This window comes from Zonotrichia albicollis, chromosome 10, assembly GCF_047830755.1.
Source record: "Zonotrichia albicollis isolate bZonAlb1 chromosome 10, bZonAlb1.hap1, whole genome shotgun sequence".
Classification (NCBI taxonomy): domain Eukaryota; kingdom Metazoa; phylum Chordata; class Aves; order Passeriformes; family Passerellidae; genus Zonotrichia; species Zonotrichia albicollis.
In genome coordinates this window covers 30,693,995-30,713,766 of record NC_133828.1, presented here as the reverse complement: position 1 = coordinate 30,713,766, position 19,772 = coordinate 30,693,995, and the positions used below count along the sequence as shown (strand labels likewise).

The 19,772-nt window shown below is 46.4% G+C and overlaps 1 protein-coding gene across 2 annotated transcripts in view; it reads left to right on the top strand.

Moving 5' to 3' along the window:
• LOC102064235 (unconventional myosin-X) overlaps positions 1-19,772 on the top strand; it is a 99,931-nt gene that overhangs the window by 12,264 nt on the left and 67,895 nt on the right. For both annotated transcript variants that reach the window (XM_074548613.1, XM_014265709.3), the window contains exons 2-5: positions 7,545-7,643; positions 12,784-12,942; positions 16,576-16,763; positions 17,004-17,138. In XM_074548613.1, coding sequence (XP_074404714.1) covers positions 7,641-7,643; positions 12,784-12,942; positions 16,576-16,763; positions 17,004-17,138 — 485 coding nt within the window. In that variant the 5' untranslated portion in view covers positions 7,545-7,640. The remainder of the gene's footprint in view (positions 1-7,544; positions 7,644-12,783; positions 12,943-16,575; positions 16,764-17,003; positions 17,139-19,772) is intronic.

Below are 19,772 nucleotides of genomic sequence, written 5' to 3'. Positions count from 1 at the left end.
TTTACTGAAAGCACTTCAGCACCACAGTGTGATGCAAGATGGGTGCTTTCCAGGGATGTTTATTAGAAACTTCTGTCTGTGTCCATCACCACAGCACCAAGCCTGCCAGAGTTCAGGAAGTGTTTGGACAATGCTCTGGAGCAGATGGTGTGACTCTTGGTCCTGCGGAGGGCCAGGAGTTGAACTTGATAACCTTTGCAGGCTCCCTCCAACTCAACTTATTCTGTGATTCTATGATAAATCCCAGTGCTGCCATCCACATCTAGTAGTTGGAAGCTGCTACTAGCACATGTCTTTGTACCCAGTTATTTTAGAAAAGAGTGAAACAGACTCTGTTGTCTTTCCTGTCTCCCAGCTTCTTTCTTACATGGGTTGTTTGTCCCATTTTTTCCCTGTTTCCACTCTTATTTCAGATTGAAACACTGCATCCCAGCTCAGAGGCACTCCACTTGCTTTCTGAGTGGTATTTGAAGGAAGGACGCAGAGGACGAGCAAACACCAGGAAAATGTCTCACATGAAGAGTTTAAAAACCTGCGATTACTTTATTAGTGAAATGACAAATAGGGGGAGACATGGCAAAAGAGCAGAAAATAATGGATGAGACAGAGAAGGTGGATTGAATTCCTCTGTGTCTTTACCTCTGACTGCAAGAAAAAGGGATTTTGTGCTTCACAGTGATGAGACTGGTTTAAAAACGTACGTTTCTGTATGATGTGTGAGTCGGTGGTAGAACTCCACAAGGTAGGGAAAGTCAAGGATGTGGCAAGATGCAAAAAGTTATTGGGCATAATCCCAAATTATGCATAATAAACATTGCAGAAGAAATACTGTTTCAGGGCTCTTGTCTGAGATTTTTACAAAACATGTGGCTGCCCAGTGACAGACCGCTGGGTCCTTGTGGCTGCCTGAGGCCCTGGGCTCTGTTCTGTGCACCTCAAACTCTGTCCTTCAGCCCAGCCTCACCCTTGAAGCCATTGGCTGAATTTGAGAGAGGGAGGGAACTGCAAGGAAGCCGCCTCACTGTGTATTTGGTGGCAAGTGGGAGAGGCTTCTTTGAGAAGCACTGCCCAGGTTGAGAGCAGGGCAGGAATACCTTTTACTTGCTCAGTTTGGAGCTGCAGGCTGGTCAGGGGAAGTTTTGCTGGGGCCAGGCTGGGCTTTAGCAGATGCCATGTTACCTCCTTCCTTTCAGGGCTACAGAAGGGATTTAGGAAAGCCAGTGCTGCTCTGATGTGACAGGGAATACACATCTATAGATACCCATGTGATTAATGTGCTTAGGGAACAACTCATTTTAATTCAGTTCCTAAATGAAGTTTTAGGCAGGGAAGATCTTGTAATGAAGGCATGGAATTGGTGTGTACTTTTATGAACTTAATGAAATTCAGTATGCATTTTCATGACTGGTGAGAATTGCTCAGGTGGTTGCAAACTCTGTGGGATTATTACTTCATCTGAGGAGGAGAGTGACTCCACTGCCCATGGTGGAATTGCAGGGGGCAGCTCATCTTAAACTGAGCTTGGAGAGAGTGTACAGTGGAGTGGGGAAGGATTCACACCTGCCTCCTTTTGTGCACCTTGTTCTCATGGCAAAGGGCAGCTCTGAAGTATGTAAAAAACAGCTGGGGGCTCGTTCCCTCCCTGCCCATGACAAGCAGTTTGTGTGGTTCCTGTAGTGTGTAGCTGCTTCTTTGAGAAGATTAAGAATTACCTCCACAAACCAGGCATTTCCGGGAAATATTTGGAGATGTTCTGGAGAATGAGAAGAGAAGCTGTGCAGCAGCCAAACTGGGGGAGGAGACAGGAACAGAACAGATGGGAGGGGGAGGCAAAAGGGGAGTGGGAAGCAGTGCACATACATCAGTGACCACAAGTGACAAACTCTTAGTGCTCTTAGATTATTTAAAATGCACAAACCTTTTCCTGATACTGCTATTCTGCAAAGCTGCTGGCAGACTGAGGGCTCTGCTCCTTAATTAGTGAGGAATGGGGCTGCTAATTGGCAGAACTAGGATGAGTCATGGGCTCAGCCTGGGCTGCAGCTCTGGAGCAGCAGGACCCGTGGCTGCAGTTTGTGCCCAGCTCTGAGCCCTGCTGGCTTGCAGGGGCTGCCCGAGCTCAGTGAGCTGCTCTGTGGGAATTGTGGGACCAGACAGGTGCAATCCAGCCCCTTTTTGCTCTGCACTGTGTCTCCCTCATGCCTGACAAGAACCAGACTTTAGTTTCTGTTGTCCCTAGTGCTGTTGCAGGTATTGTCCCTCTTGCCACCTGCTCCAGGCTGGCTGCTGCCAACTGAGCTGTTCCTTCTGCCTCTCTTACCTGTGATCTCTGGGCTGCCCCTCCCTTCCAGGAGCTGGTCCTGGTTTTGCTGATCAGACAAAGCCCATGGCTTCATTTCAGCCTGCCATCAGAAAAACAGCACAGTTGCATTCCTTACCATATGGGGCTTGGCTGCCAGGGACTCCCCCTCCCCACCAACCCTACATCCATTAGCTAAGGCTCTTTATATTTGTCCTATCACTTATTCATGATCATCCAGATCAATCTCTTGGAAAGTGCATTTATTGAAACCTGATTCCGGCTTTGTCTGAATTGCAAGGGCCTTTCTGGCCCAGTCTCTGCCTCGTGGTTTGCAGCCACAAAGCCACTGAGGCTGGGAAAAGAGCTGGCTCAGCACTGTGCTGCCAGGAGAGCCTTTCCTAAGCCTGGGAGCATATGGATCCATTGCCAGGAGAAACACAAGGCTTGGATGCCCAATACCCACTGAACAGCCTCAGTGTGCTAGGACGACAAAGGTAAGTTATGTAGGTCGTACTCATAGTTGAAAACTTGTTGCACCCACAGGGGTTTTTGTCTCAGACTCTCAGTGCAGAGCTATGTATTTTTGAGACATCCCTGCCCCTTGCAGAAGGGCTGATTTGGTATAATTACCTAAATCAAGGAAGGCACTGCAAGAACCTCTTGTAGTATTGTGCTTGTAGGTAGATGTGGAGGCTGAGACAGTAAAGTTCAAACACAAAGAAAACATAAAAAACTTCCTGTACTGGAAAAAGCAGACAATTGTATGCTCCTTTCACACACTGAAAGGTGTCTTTCAAACAAAACCACTTCTCCTCTCTGAATAACCCTGGACAATTGTTGCAGCCATCCTGGTTTAGCCCCTCCTGAGCATGTTACTCCTGGCAATTGTGTAGGTTTGTACACAAGGAGGAGTGGGATGTCTAAGTGCACTCAGAGAGGGGCAGCCCTGCTGTGTCCTGAGGTTCAGTGGGACAGCTCATTCTTGCTTGTGCCTGGGAAGAAGCAGTTCCCAGACGACAGAGGATGTCCTGGGAAAACGTGAAGATCCAAAGGTAGTCCAGAACACGGAGTAAGGAGAACAGAATAGCAAGACTTGTTTCTGAAGAGTGATACATCTGTGGAATTGCTTCCTTTATGTCAATCCCTGAATGGGTCTGCTGCTGGGCTGGGAGGCCCTGGAGAGGCCAAGGCACCTGCATGTGCAGGTTTTGTGCTCTGGAGCTTACCTTGCTGCCTTCAACAGCTGATAACTGATGAGTGTGTGGCTGCTGGCTGCACACTCTACTTCAATGTGTGGATGCCTTGCTGCTGCAGTCAGGGCTGTGTGCTGCCTTTCTGCCTCTCTGCTATTCCCTGGGTGCAGCACACAAGGTCTCCCTTATTCTTTCCCTGCTGACACACCACAGTGCATCTCCTGAGATCAGATACAGGCATATGAATGCAAGGAAGAACTTCCGGTTTCAGTCACTCTTAAAAAAAAAAAAAAGGCATAGAAGGCCAAGAAATCTGTGGCTTCAATTGAATTTTGATATCATGAATAGCAGGAAATGTTATTTATTTCTGAGTCTAGGATCCAAAGTGCCATGTGTTATTTGAACTGAGAAATGGCAGCTTAGAGTTTACTGTCCACAGTGGAAGGCATGATGGTGCGACCATGGGCCAGTACTGATGAAACACTGCTCTCTGTATGCAAGCAACTTTGTTTTCTAAATCACAACCCCACGGTACAAGATCACTTTTCAGGATTGTGCTTTGCTGTGCACTTTGTGGCAAGCCAAGTTCATGAATGGATTGTTACTGAGGCCATAGGAATGAGGATGTTGGTCTCAGAGTTTGTTTAACATCTGAGTGACCTGCCCTCGATATAGGAACTGGTACATTACTGTTTCATTCTTCCTTTCTGTTCCTGCTCTTGTTCCCTGTAAAACCAAAGCAGCAGACCAACCTAATAAACTCCTAGTAAAAGAATAATTGGGTGGGGATGAGCTCATTATATAAGGGGCTTGAGTTAACTGCATGATCAGTATTCAGCCAGCTTTATTTGATGGAAAGTGATTACACAAAATCATCACTGCTGTTCCTCCTCTGTCTTACAAGGTGTTCTCAAATTGGTGTTGCTTGTTGCTTCACAAACTGTTTTGTCTGTGGGTGAGGGTGGACCTTTTGTATCTCAGAATGGAAATGGAAGGGTTTTTTCTCTTGTCCTAGAAGAGCAGGATTTCAATCATGGTGCTTGTGGGACCTGGGCCCCCAGAGCTGGCACATCACTGCTGGGCACTGCTCAGTCCTGCTGACCTTGCTCCTCCTATGGAAGTTCAGCCTTGCTGCCTGGCAGTTTTTGGAAGTTTTCTGCTCAATTTAATCTTTTCAGCTGATCAATGAGATGCGTGGCATTGGGGGACAGGGGAGTAAAGTGGGGCAGTCTTTTTGGTGCCACCATCTGCTCCCGTATTTAGTCAAGGCTCCTTGGGGAATTTCATGTTTAGAAAAAAGGGCTGGTGGAAGGAGATGCACTAAAACAAACTCTGCCTTTCAGGAAATGGGGCTGTGGCTATGCTGGGCAGAAGTTAAAATAATTATTTGCTCTGTGGTTCCTTTTCTGGCTGTCTCAGCACAATATTCCTTTTGGAAAAGCATAACTGGGTGCAGTTACTCTGCTGTGCAGAGGCAATTGCTGTTGTACAAACAACTACAACATCGGAGTAAACTGAAGTAAGTCATTCTGGGCAGCTGGAATATCACAGGGCCTGGGAGTTTCAGCATGTTGCCTTCTATTCCTCAGCAGCTCACAGAAGAACTGGGGGAGAAGAACTGCCATAAGCTTGTGTGGTGTTGTACAAAAGAGCTATGTCTCCTTGGAGGAGTATTTGTTAATACTTTTGCACATGGACTTCTGCTGGGAAAGGGGTCCGAATCAGTCTGGGCTGTTAGATAATTTCTATGTGTTGAAGATAGTTGAGTGATCCCATTGCCTATCTCCTTTTCCCTTCTGAGTGGTACCTATTGAATAACAGTATTCATGCCCATGGATTGTCTCTTCTGTGTCAGATTATCAGCTGCCTGTAGCTCCAAGTTAATTTCTGAGCTCAGGGAGTGGGAAGTCTGTGTAACCTGGATGCCCTGGTCTCCAGGGGCAGTGTGTGCAGAGTGCTGTGGTGGTGGCACACTGCCATACCCAGGGTGTGTGTGCTGTGGCACTGGGGCACAGTGTGCATGGCGGGGTGCAGACTTGTCTTCTGATTAAACTGCACTTGCCTCAGGCTCTCATCCCTGCCACCCTGGGTTACTGGTGTCTGAAGGCATTGAAATGCACTGTTGGGGATGTTTACACTTAGTGTCTTATAAAAGGCTTTCTTTCATCCCACTGTTTGGAGACACAACCTTCCTGTTTTCTGACTCTTTGCTTTCTACCATGGCGGTAATAGGAGTCTGGTGAAAGTAGCAAAAAAATCTTTAAACATATGTTGATGTGCATATGTTTATGCGCACTAGTCAGAATGTGATTTGGGAAATTGATGATTTCTCAACAGCAATGTCTTGCCCAGATGCCTCAGGACACTTTATTTCAAGCATCCAGAATTTCGGAAAATCCAAGAGGATGTAACAAATCCTCTGTATAGTTCCTCAAAATCTGTGTGTGATTGTGTATGAGCTACTGTCCACACCAGCTCTCTGGGATCTCAAATCTGTAATGTAAGATTCCATTTTTTTCTATTGCTGTTGTTCACTGGCCATGAGGATGATCTCTGCAGACCATCCATGGGTTTAGGTGCTGATCAGATGCAAGGGTGCTCTTCGTTCACTTGGTTAGGGGATATTAAACTGCTTGAAACTCTAGACCAGAGCACAGCAGTAAAGCTAGAGCACAACAGCAGAACTAGAATTATGTACACCTTTTTAATGTCATTAAACCCAGATCTTTTATTGGGAGGACTGGAAATTGGCCTATAGATGTATCTCCTACAGCAAAGAAAGTCCAGGGTACTAAAGTGTTTAGAGTGACTTAAGCAGTTTAAAAAAACCCACCTAAACTAAAAACAAATCATTAAAAATAGAATTAGTGTTTCACATTTTGTATAATGTAATATAGAAACACTATTCAATTTCTTCAAACATATTAAGCCTACAAGCAAAGAGCTAATGGTGCTGATGGGATTAAGAGGGTAGGAAGGGCTTAAAGCTCACGATCAATAATTTAGGGGCATAAAAAAAAAGGGAAGAAAGTCAGTCTATGAATCGATGAAAGGCAGCATGGCCCTAATGTTACCCAACAGTTGAGCACTTTGGATTTTTCTCAATATTTATCTAAGCAGAGTTTATGTGATTTCTATGGGAAGACATGGAAGTGATTAGTTTGCAATAACTGAAGTGTGGTGTGACTTCATGCCTAGCTCTGTAATTGCAGGTCATGCCCTGATCTGCCTTCATGCTCCTGCTCTTTCCCTTGTACCAGGTCCCACAGGCAGAAGGGACCAGTCCAGCAAACTTGTTTTTCCTACTATTTTGGTAGGCAAGCTGTGAGATTTACCTGTCCTGCAGATCCCTGTGGGTGTGTTACCAGAAATCTGAGCTTGTGCTCAGACTTGTCTTGAGAGACATGGAGAAGTTTAAGATGTTGTATTGTATGTGAAACATCACATATAAAACCAGATATAAACACCAGTGCATACATACATCAGGCATCAGGACCAGCGTGTATACATCTGTGTGTATATACATCAGAGAAACGCTCAGGTCATGTCATTTACCCAAGGAAACTCTTGCCAGAGTTTGCAAACAAAGCTCTGTGAAATCCTCTTAGCTGGTGATTTCTGGAAGCATTTTGACTTACAATGATGCGTGGGTGTATTGTTTACATTGTAAACATGCTTTATTTATATTTTCTATTATTATTATAGCATGGCTTTTAATGACCGGCTATTCCAAGTTTTAAAATATTTAGACAGTCAAACCAACTATTCTGTGTGTTGGTATCTTTCCATGACACTTTCTGTAAAAATTGATGTTTCCTTACTTTAGTTTCCGCATGAAGCTCATTAAAACTGCTTTTTCTTCCGCTCCTGTTACATAAGGAAAAAACAAACCCAATTTCTCTGAAAATGTCAGTAGAACTTACTTAAATATTTTAAGCAGCTGTAGCTTGGAAGTAGCTTCTGAATACTGCAGCTTCCCCCAGCTTTCCTTGGGTGCAGATCTCACAGGCTCCAGTTCTTTCTAATGGGATGTCTTCTCGTTTTTGCAGGGTGCCAGGGTATGGCTGCAGGAGCAGGACCAGCTGCAGCCATGCACTGTTGGCTTGTGTGCCAATGGAAATGTTCTCTTCACCTCAGATTATGGCATGGTAAGTGAAGTTTGCATGAGTATGTACCCTAAGCCAAGCTGTAAGATGGACTTCTTGGTTTTGCATGACCATCATGTTGAAATTTATCAATGGAAATGCTGCAATTCTCTCTGAAAAGTGACCTGGCGCTGTTACACCAAATACCTAACAAATGTTTAAAAAAGATTGTTCTTCTTTTCTTTTAATTTCTCTGCCTACCTCACTTTTCTTGGTTTCCCTTGTGCCATTTTGAAGGAGTTGCATTAACAGCCTAACAAAATCATTACATTGGCTAAGTGCTCCTGGAAGGAGGCAGCTCCAATAACCAAGCGGCCCTTCCTGCCAAGCTGTGCCACTCTAGGGGTGCTTGTGCTCACCACCAGCTGCTCCAGCAGCTTTTGCTGTCAGCCCTTTGGCCAGGGGCATGTGGCAGTGGGCTCCCTGTGCCAGCCAGTGTGCAAAGGCAGCAGAGATGCACAGGACAGCTCAGCAAGGCAGCAGAGCTCTCCAACAGGGATAAGAACAAGCTCCTTTCGTGCCTGATTTCCAGCCCTGTGCTCCTTGTGGTTCCCTGGGGTGCAGTACTCTTGGAATAATATTGGTAGGAAGGGACTTCTGGGGATCATCCAAGTCCTCAGTGAGTCAGCTCGCCTGGCTAACCCTGGGAAAACTATCCACAGCCTTCAGGGAGGTTCTGGGTGAGTCAGGCTGGTGCCTGGGCAGGGAGGAGGATGGGGAAATGGGCAGGACTGTGCCCTCCAGCAGTGAGCAATTAGACCTGCTCAGCTGCTGTGGTGAATGGGCCCTGCAGGTGGCTGCTTTGTTACAGGAAAATGCACAGGTTTTCTTCAGCCTCTTACCTGGCAAACAAAGGAGGGCACAGGGGGAAAGGGGATTTAGAGCCCTGGTTTGTGGAGTCAGTGGTAGGACTGTCAGGTTTTTCAGTCTTGTCTTGTAAGATTTGAAGTCATCTTTCTTTTATAAAGAGCCTGATTTGTTTCTCAGAGATGGAAATTCCCCTAGCAAACACAGATTTTTTTATCTGATTACTGTAGTCTCTTAAACCCCTTCTTGAGCAGTTGACATGTTTTGGGAGTGCTGGATATCACCGACACATTTTAAGGGATCACAGGTAATGCAGCAGCCTCCAGAGGGACAAAAAGTGGTGACAGTACTTCTGTGACTTTCCCAGTTCTGTCTGTTCTGACATGCTGCTGTGGCCTTCCAAAATCTTTCAAACCCACCTGCCACCTCTGAAAGGACACCAGGAATCCCATTTTAGAGCTGTCTGTCCACCTCCAGCCCTTGTCCTGCATGCTGGGAAATATGTTCAGGATAATGCATGGTGGATTACACATGTGGAAGAAAAAAGCGGGGTTTTGGTTTTTTTCTTCCATGAAACAAGAAACCACTAGGCTGGAGGAGCATGTGCTTTATGGCTCATGGAATAAAAGCTCATGGAGATCATTAAAGGGCTTTCTTTATTCAGTGCCACCCACAGGAGCTGTCCTGTGTGCTTCCCTCACCTGCCACATCCATTGTTTCATCCTTCTGGGAGGGACTGGCACTCCTACCCTGGGTAAGGACTCTGATAAATGTCTTCACTTTGGCTTGGATGGGGCAGGTGATCCCTGTGATTTTTAGCACCTCCAAATCTAGTTGTCCTCATGTTTGCTGTGGCCCAGCATCCTGCAGCTCCTGCAGCTCCGAGGTAAGAAGTCCAGTCATGCTTCCAAGCTTTTGTCATTTGTTTTCACTTCCTTAAAAACACCTCAGGCAGTAAATCCATCAGAAATGTGACTTCCTGGGAGGAAAGGAGGAGCTTTGCTTGTGAAACACAAGATTGGAAAGCATGATCCAGACAAAACAGCCAAATGCTTTATGGATAAATATAACTTGGATGCCAGGTGGGAGCTTTGCTGTGTGCTCAGGATGGCACTAATGGATGGAATTGAGTTTGAAAAGGAATAATTTCTCCCTTGCTGAGCAGCACTGGCAAACCTCATCTTGGCTTGTTTGCTGCCCAGATTTTGCTTTATTCCTGACCATTGCAGGGCCTTGGTGAGAGTCATGGTCATTTTACCCTCACTTTAGGCTAAATTTGAGGCAAATTGAGTTTATCACTGGTAAGAAAGTAGAAATCTTTGGCTGTGAGGCGCCTGTTAGACTTAAAGGTGATTATTTTCCTTCCCAAAAATAAAGATCTGCTTATTAACACATATAAGTTTGTGTTTTATATATTAGCTTGTTAAAAAAGAGATACTCTGGGGGCAACTTTGCTGAGAGATCCGTTTGCCTGAGTTCTTACTTGCTTCAGGAAAAATCAGCTGTCACATTCAGCTCAGTAGTGCTGAACACCAGTGTAGCATACCCTTCCTGGAACAGGATGATGGAGGAGGATCTTGGAAATTGCTCCCCTGCAGATTGCTGGAAGCATCCAGGGGTGAGCAGTGGGATAACAAAAGCTTCCTTACTGGGACTCTGAGGGTGGAGCATCATCCTGTTTGTGTCTCAAACCTCTGAGCTCCTTGAGGAAAGTCACTTTGACAGTCTTGGGACATGTGTCCCCGTCCAGGAGCATGGATGATACTTGCAGCCTGTTGGTGATACAGAGACTCTGCCCCTGAAGGGCAGAGAACAAATGAAAAGTCAGCTTTCTTCCAGTGCCAGGGATGACCTGAAAACTCTCCCACATGTCACAAGTGTCTTCCAGAGGCACAGAGCCATCTCCTCCCGAACCTCAGTTGGGCTGGAGGCCCCAGCCAAGTGGCTCAAGACAGGTATAACATGAGTTTCTAAGCCCTATTACTTATTTACTTGTGTATTTAGGACCCCTGTTCCTCTTCAGGGTTCCATTTCCTGCCGTGTTGTCATCAAGAACAAGGAGATGAGCTCTGAAAATCGCTTTTTGTGCATGGCAGCCTCTGGGCACAGGTACTGCCAGCTCCTGGTATCTTTTAGGACACTTGTCCACTCAGCTTTTTGTCTTAATGTTTTCTTAATGTTTCTCTTCTGGCCCAAATGGCTGCAAGTGCTGACAGAGCAGTAGTAGATGAGTAAGTACCAAGCAGCTATAAGGGAAGATCACGTCATGTTTTTTTTACTTGTCCTCTTCCAAATTTTGGGTAAGTCAGCGGACAAGAGGGAGCCAGGGTCATTTGCTGCCTCCTGGTTTGAAAGTGCTGTACTGATTTTGTTCTGACAGTCCAGATGTTGTGCATCTGCAGCTTGTACTCTCTCCTGAATTTAATTGTCTCATTCTCCCTTTCTGCTCCCTCAGTTTTCTTGTGCAAGTGCCTGAGGTCTCTGCTCTGAAGAAGAAAAAAGTTTTTATTTTTTTAGGGTCATGCTTGCAGAGTGAGGGTCCTTCTGCTGGCAGTCAGACCTCTCTGACACCCAGGAGCAGAACTGGTGTCTAGAGGCCTGGAGAGAACCTTTTTGCAGGACTGGGCTTTGTTTTACACTGATCATGAATGCAAACTGGGTATTTTTGAAAAAAAATTAAAAATACACAAAATTTCTTGAAAAAAATTTGAAATTTTTGAATTTTCTTTTTAAAAATTTGAAATTGAAGTTTTGAAATTTTTTGTAAAAAAAATACACAAAATTCCTGGCTGGTGGAAGAAGTGGGCTGTGAAGGAGCCTGCCAGTGGAAGAGGCCGAATAGTCCTTGCCACACAGGTGTGACTGATGAGAAATGGGGCAAACACACCTGAGGGACTGAGCCTCCCCAGCTGCCTCCCAGAACAGAGCTGCTCTTGTGGTGGTTTGCAGGGGATCTGTACTGGGTTACTGCTACCCTGCAGTGGCAGGGTGCAGCTCAGAGCCCCGGGGTGAGCACCTGCAGTTGCTGCAGCTGTGAGCGCCCTGCAGGGACTGGCAGAGGGCTGGGTGACCTCATTCTGTCTGCAGCCTGCAGCTGCATGCACGGCCTCTCCCCAGCGCAGACAGCAGCCTGAGCATCCGGGGAGGTGGGCAGGAGAAACCACTTAGAGCAACGCTACAGATTAGAGCTGGTTCTCTGTGGGACCGTCAGATTCTCCCTGGCACTCAGGAGGGCTGACAAGCAGGGATGGAAATGAGGCAGGGACCAGAGCACTGGGAGAGGAGGAAAAGCACAAGATTCTTTGGTGGGGTTACTGTGGACCGGTTTCCTTCTCCAGGATGTCTGTATGAAGTCTCCCATCTGTCTTTCTTTGGGTCTTACCATCCAGCACAGCTTTGGATGCTGGGTGGGAGATGGCACATGGCTGAATCCAAGAGTGGGAAGCAACTGAAATAACCTGCGTGAAATGCCAGCATCGTGCTTGAGGAGGAGGAAAGGAGGGCTGGGATGTGCATGTGGTGGAGGGGAACAGTCACATAATCTCAAGGGAGTGAAGGAGATGACCTGATAACTGAAGAGGGGGTTATTGAGGAGGAGAAAGCTCCAGCAGGAAGAAGGATGCTGCAATTGAAACAAGATGAGTGCAGCTGCACGGAGAGATGAGCACTTCCTAAGCAGTGACAGAAGTTAATAGGTGTCGCTGTACAAATATTTTGAAAGCTGTATCATACACATAAGTGTCATCACACAGAGAGAATGTCACTACTTTATTTGGCTTCTCCTGTGCTTTGCTTTCCTTTGCTCTTGAGACGACAAACTCTTCCAGATGCACTCTGGCTGCTGCTATGGAGGGTGCAGGGCCAAAATCGCAATGTGAATTAGCTTTTCCTCTCCTTCCCCACAGTCAGAGACATGATCTCACCTGTGTTTTTTGTGAAAGACTGTTCCTGGTCTCTTGGGAGAAGCTGCCATCATTATTCACAGTCATGAGTGCAGTGTGTAATACCTGTCTAGCCTAACAGCTGGAGGCTGGTGCCCTGCTTCTGTTAAGGGGAAATTAAGTAACCTTGTGTTGATTTGTCCCCATCAGTGGTGAAAGTGAGAGGTTGACTGTGTAGCAAAAGAAGGGAGGGAGTATGCTGTATAGTTTCTGGCCAGAGGGCTCAAATATGTAGGAACAGGAATGGAAGAGTGACTGTAAAAGTAGGAAGCAGGTCTGTGTCTTATTAACTTACTTTTCCAGTGCAAAAATATAAAGGTGTGCATTCCTGCTAGGAAATCAGACCATGTGCCCAGGTGTCATTAGACTATTTGTCCTTGTCCCCATTCTTCCAGGTGTTCCAGTACCCCAAGGCCACCCTGTCCAGAGAAAAGGTCTTACCCATGCACCAGACCAGCATCGATGGGGTGGAAGACATGTCCATGCTGGGAGATCTGCATGAAGCTGCCATCCTGCTCAACCTTCACCAGCGCTACCAGCAGGGTAACATCTATGTAAGTGCTCCTCCCTTTTGTCTTTGTGGTTTTTGTTTAGCTTCAGGGCTGCCACTTTGCATGTGAAGTGCTGATGTTATCCTTGTCTCTTGAGGATAGGAATTGGAGGGGATTTCCTGCCTTGCCAGCTCCATCATCCCTGTGAGATCCTACCCTTATCAGAGGGGCCTCTTTGCCTCTATGGAGGAAATTCCAAAACATGAATGTTCACCTCTGAGCTTTGTGGTAATTGCACAGCTCTGTATCCTCTGTGAACATCCATGTTTGATGAGCTGCCATTCACATTCCCCAGGTTCCCCATTATGCTGTTCCATGGTTTATGGCCAGGCAGAGTGGAAAGTGCAGTGTACAGAGGGGCTTGCTAGTATCCCTCCTGATCTGACAAAGATACTGCCTAACAAAACTAGGAATGCAAACCTGCTGCCCAACTGTTCTGCTTTTACCTGCAGTTGTACCTTTTGGTTTTTTTGGTTTTTTGGTTTTTTTTTTGATTGCTCTGCTGTTCTTGCACAGATGAATGAATACTCATAGCATCTCCTGATTTCCCTCTCAGGAAGGAGACAAGTACTAGGAAAGGGACTTTTGAGGAAAAGCACATCTGGTACAAGACATTCCTGAACTGCTGGGATGACAGTATTCTGCTAAGACTTGGAGAGAACAAGGAAGATAGATTGCAAAGACTGTCTTACCTTGCTTGTCCATGCTATGTGCACACAGAGTTTTCAGAATATGACAGAAAAAATGAAAATCTCTGTCTGTGTTGCATAGCAACCGTTATCAAGGCAACCAAACCATATGCACCTGTATTCCAGTAAATTATCAGTAAAGTGACCCTGTTTCTGAACCACCTCCTGCACTGGATGCAGAGGAGACTGTAAATTATTTTTTCCTTTCTTTCTTTCTTTGTTTCTGTAGGCACCTTTGCCTGTCTGTCAACACAGCCTTGTGACCCTGTGGCAGTAGCCACATGCACACATTATTTTGATGGCCCATATCCCTGCTGCTCTTTTTGTCCTGTGTTTGACACATGCTATGTGTTTGTGCAGCTTTTGACCCCATTTGGGCGTATTCCTCCTGCTTCTTCTTCCTCGCACCTTAAAATGCAATTCAGGATTCTCTTCCTTTTCAGTCTGTGCCTTGCACCAGAAATGCCACAACACCAGCAGTATCATAGCAGCTGTACCTCCTTAAGCCTTTCAGCTAGCTCTCATATGTCATTCCTTCTCTTATTCAGCATTAGTTCTGAGCCTTCTCCATCTCTGCATAAAGGTGTTGAAGTTTAGCACCTTTACACCTTGTTTTTTGCCTTTGCATCATGCATGAATGTGCATCTCCGGTCTGAAATTTTTGGAGGTGTATGAAGGGGCCTGATCTCTGCAACATGCTCAGCACTGGGAAGAACCCCTCAGTGTTGGATTATTAACCCCACCATGAGCTCCTAAAGGGGATTCTTTCTGATCAGGGAGTGTAGGTAGCAGTATATCTAGACTGCTCTGGCACCCATAATTAATTTACTACAGCAATACTGACAAGCTCAACAGGACCTTTTGTTTTCCAGATAAATACTATTCAAGCTCTACCCAACTGTTGAAGGAAATTATGTGAGCACAGCAACAACCTGCATCTTCCCTCTTCATTCTTACAATTCCTGTATTCCTTAATAAAAGTAGACCAAACATAATGAGAGTGATGCTGAAATGAGCCAGGGGCTGTACTGCCCCATTTTGTGCTCTCCTTAGCAAAGCCATGCCTAACCATCCAAGTAGGATCTATTGTCCGGAGAAGTAGACTTGCCCCATGTGGCTTGTCCTGCTCTGAAGAATTCTTTAGGGGCAATTACTTTGCTGATAAAGTAGCTGGTATGTACATGGCTTTACTGCCATTAAAAATTATGGATAGAAATTGTCTATAAGGGAATGCATGTGATGAGGAGACTGCAACTGGGTAGTGGAAAGGTTTTGTAGGAACACCTTTGAAAGAGATGGCTGTACTGGAAGAAGTTCTGGAAAGGACTTTCCAGAAGTTCTCTGGAAGAGAGGTCTGTTCCTAGTGAAACTACAATCGAAAACACAAACTGAAACATCTGAGAAGAAGAGATGCTGTGAAGGACGTAGAAATGTCTTGTAGTCTCTGGGCAATGCCTGTTCCTCAGCTGCCTGTACAATGCTTTTCCCCAATTCATGTTTTGACACCCAATGCTTTCCTCTCTCTCTCTCTCTCTCTCTCTCTCTGCACCTCTCTGGCTAAAGATCATCTGCTTCTTATTGCTTTCACTACCAATTAATTCTATTTCTGCCCACAAAAGTCCCTGTCAGAGAGTCCACAGGACTTGATCCATGATAGTGTGTTTATACTGATAATGCAATTTGTCCAAGGTGATTTTCCCTCCCACAATGATCTCTGAGTGCTGCTTTAAGAAATGAGCTTTAAATATTTTGGTGACTATGGCATCTTATCAGTCTGGCTTCAGAGCTTGGCATTGCTATAGGCTCAGATTTCATTTGGCCTGATGAGTCCTCCTTGTCACCACGTGTTTAATTTACAGCTTCTCCAGTAGATACATTCAAATGCTTTTATATCTGATGGGTGACTTATAGTTAGTTCATGGTTTGGAGCTAATGCTAGATGTTGTCCCTGACCATAAAGCTTGGCACCTCCTGCAGCAATCTAAGTATTTATTTGGTCATGTCTGCTGAGAATGGGTGTTCTTGAGTAGAGCAGTCCAAAATGATGTCCCAGTGAGGGAGGCCACCACACCAGCAGCATGGATGTTGACCATATTACAAAGCCATCATTAGGAGAGAGGTGGCACCATTGCTCTGAGCTGCAGCTCTGAGAATAACTGGATTTGAGCTGGTTGGCTGAACCGAAAAAGTCATGCCCCAAAAAGCAAAATTAATTTCCTTCCACTGCACAAAATAATACATTTGAAATTCAGTGTTGTTGTCTGGGTATTTTATTTTAAATCTTGCTACCTCTTTTTTTGGACTGTGAGATTTTCAAAATAAATATTTTCAAAATAAAATGTTTAGAAAATATAAAAATGTTTTGACTTGAAATCTAGAGCTTTATCTTCAGCTGTCAATATTGATTTGGTTTACCAAATGATTTAAGCTGCACCAAACAGCATTTTTTGCAGCAGAAGAAAAATTATATGCTTTAGTGGTTCTTTGCACATGTAGTGTGTATGTTTGTGTTCTAACTCTGTTCAGGAGATTCTTGAACCCTGCCAAGCCCCCTTTGCTTAGGACTGTGGCATTGAAGGTATCTCCTGACACTCCTTCAGTCCTGGCTCTGCTGCTCAGCTGCAAGCACAGTGCAAAGTAGCTGGGTATGAAGATGGCTTCATGTTTTTAAATTGTGTAAGCTTAATTTAACAACGACAATAGGATAAGAATATTATATTATAAAGCAGCAAAATTCAGATTGCCCCATCCATACCCAGCTGTACAACTCCTTCTCTGGGGTTCGACATCTTTGCCAAACTGTGCAGCTCTCTGCTGAAGCTCAGTGTCCTTATTTAGGCTTTCTCCTTCGCCATGACTTATTTCAGGGTCTGGCTTTGTTGTGATTTTTTTTTTCTCCCCAGGAGCTTGCTTCATTTCCTTTCTGTGTTTTGTTTTTTCCCCGTAGACAAACATTGGCTCCATCCTGGCATCAGTAAACCCCTACAGAGCCATCCCTGGTCTGTACGGTGTGGATGCCATGGAGCTGTACAGACAGCACCGCCTGGGTGAGCTGCCTCCCCACATCTTCGCCACCGCTAACGAGTGCTACTGCTGCTTGTGGAAGCGTCATGACAGCCAGTGTGTTCTCATCAGGTCAGAGATGGACAGCCAGCTACTCCATGGCTGCATCACACGCCTTGCTCCTGCTCTCCCATTTGCACTGACATCTGCCTGAGTACCCTCACCACCCTCCCCGCCTTTGCCTGATCCCTGCTTGCACAGCGGAGATGTCACATGTTTGTTCCTAGAGATCACTTCTGTGCCGCGGCTAGGATGGTCATCAGCTCTGTCTGTCCTGGATTTGTGAATGAAATGTGTGCTTTTCCTTAACAGTGGAGAAAGTGGAGCTGGAAAGACTGAGAGCACCAAGTTGCTCCTAAAATTCCTGTCAGCCATGAGCCAGACCTCCCTTGGGGCCCCTGTGTCTGAGAAGAGCACTCATGTGGAAGAAGCCATCCTGGAGAGCAGGTACAGTCACCCTCGTGGGCACCCAGAGTGCTGGGTCAGCCTGCATTTGGGGGGGCCCTGCCTTTGGGGAGCCCTGCCTTTGGGGGGCCCTGCTTTTGGGGGGCCCTGCTTTTGGGGGGGCCCTGCTTTTGGGGTGCCCTGCTTTTGGGGAGCCCTGATTTTGGGGAGCCCTGCTTTTGGGTGGGGCCTGCTTTTGGGGAGCCCTGCTTTTGGGGGACCCTGCTTTTGGGGAGCCCTGCCTTTGGGGGACCCTGCTTTTGGGGAGTCCTGCCTTTGGGGAGCCCTGCTTTTGGGGGGGCCCTGCTTTTGGGGGGGCCCTGCTTTTGGGGTGCCCTGCTTTTGGGGAGCCCTGATTTTGGGGAGCCCTGCTTTTGGGTGGGGCCTGCTTTTGGGGAGCCCTGCTTTTGGGGGACCCTGCTTTTGATGGACCCTGCTTTTGGGGGGCTCTGCCTTTGGGGGACCCTGCCTTTGGGGAGCCCTGCCTCTGGAGAGAGCCCTGCTTTTGGGGGGCCCTGCCTTTGGGGGGCTCTGCCTTCTGGCAAGGATGGAGCCAGACCTGGTAGAGAGGATCACAGAGCTCAATGATGTCACATCAGGGAAACACGAAGGTTGCCATCCTACTGGGATGCCTCACCCTGGCTGCTTTCCCAGCTGTCCATGGATGGATTAGGCTTCTTTCCAGCAGCAATGTGGGATGTGTCTCCTAAGCTGGAGAATTAATGCTCTAGCTCTCGACTGTAGCTGTCCTCACAGGGAGTCTCTGTCATACTCCTGGTTTCCTCCATGAGTCCCTGCTTTCCCCCAGCCTCCCTGTGTTCCAGGCTGCTGGTTTGTCTTGCCCTCAGGAGTCCCATGGGCAATGTGGCAGCTCTCCTGCTGTCCTGGCAAGTGATTTCATGGAGAACCATCCATGTCCTGGCAAGTGATTTCATGGAGAACCATCCATGGGAGCTGGCACCAGGGAACAACCACCACCCACCTAAACCCTGATGAGGCATCAGGCAGGCAGGGAAGCGCCTGAATCAAATGTGTGTGAGAGAGAAGCTGGCAGCAGTGAGGGAATGGAGACATGTTTCAGGGAAAATACTTCATGCCAGAAGAGGTCCTGACACCCTGAGGGACCATGACCCACAGGTGACCTACTGGAACAGAGAGATGAAAGGAAAAAGTATGTGCAAAACCTGAAGAAGAAAAGTGTGGCTGAGGAAAACTGGTAAGAGGCAAAGAGCAGCAGAGAAAATAAGGAAGCAAAGAATGACGGAGAGAAGCAGTGTGACCCCAGGCTCCTGTGCTGCAATGCTGGGGGAAATTTTGAGGGAGTGAGTGTAACCTGAGGTATTAAAGAAAGCTGAGGCTAAGAAATGGAGGACAGTAGGTGTTTGACATCAGGTAAGCCTGGGGAAGAGGCAGGAAAGATACATCTGTTTTGTTGTTTGTGTCCTTGTTTTCCTTAGTACCTGAATTATATTAAACAAATTCCATTAGAATTTCCCAGACTGTCTTGCCTGTGGCTGAAGGACCTTGCTGGCAGTCCTGCAGTTTGGTACTGTCAGGGTGAGGCTGCAGATTAGTCCCAGATGGAGCCTATGATAGTTGCAGAAACCTCCAGAGGAGGCAGCTGTGAGAGCACTGTGGGTTTTAGGTCCTTATAAAGCAGAGCAGCCTTGAGCAGAAGGGCTGCTGCCCTTGGACCTGGTGTTCCAGAGACTGTTGTTGGATGATTTATCCTTTGCACGTGTGGAGGTCTTAGCAGGCATGGGGGCAAATTGGAAAAAGCTCTGAAGAGCAGTACAGTCATGACTTAAGATCTGCAAAATCTGCTTTAAGGCAAGCGGCTTAGAAGGCTTAAGCTCTCTTAGCAGTGAAGTGATAACTTGACAGTGATCAGAGAGCTTATGGTGCTGGGTAGGTGATCCCTGAGTCTGTGAGATGCCACAGCTGTGAGCTGGAGTGAAGTTAGAGATCACAACCTGTGCTGTGTGCGTCCCTAGTGCTACATGAACCATTGCAATGTGAATGCAAGAGAATCTGATTTGTCACCTTTTCTCTGAAGACAAGAAGCTGAAGGCCTGGTCCAGACCCAGAAGCTACTGTGTCTCCTGTGGACTCTGCCTCATGTGTTTGGAGTTCAGCTGCACTTGTTCTGGCATTGGCCCTTCTCAGGTTCACTTATGGTGGATTTTCATGCTTGCAGCCCAGCACATACCAAGGAACCACACTGTATTATTTCTCAGTTTCAGATGGCATTGCAAACAAAGTGTTCATCAGCTTTCTATAATTTGCTTGGTTTGGAACTTCCAACTTGGGGTATTTCTCACAAATCAGGCTCTCAAAACTCCTTTGACACTGTTGATTTTGTCTCTTTTCCTTCTTGAAAATATCCATCAGTTCATTAAAAATTCTGTTAACTTTTCAGCTTTTTTTTCTTGCTTGCTTCACTCTGAAGCTCCCTTCTCCATGTTGGGTGCCACTGCTGACAGCAAAACCACCTTTCCTGCTATTCACCCTCCAAGTCTTCACATCTTTTTGTCTTCAACTGTTGCATCAGAATCCTGAGCTGCATATGGTGCAGTATTTCTGAACTCCAGACTTCTCTTTCTGCTGCCCTGCTGAAACTGGTTCCCATTAGTTTGA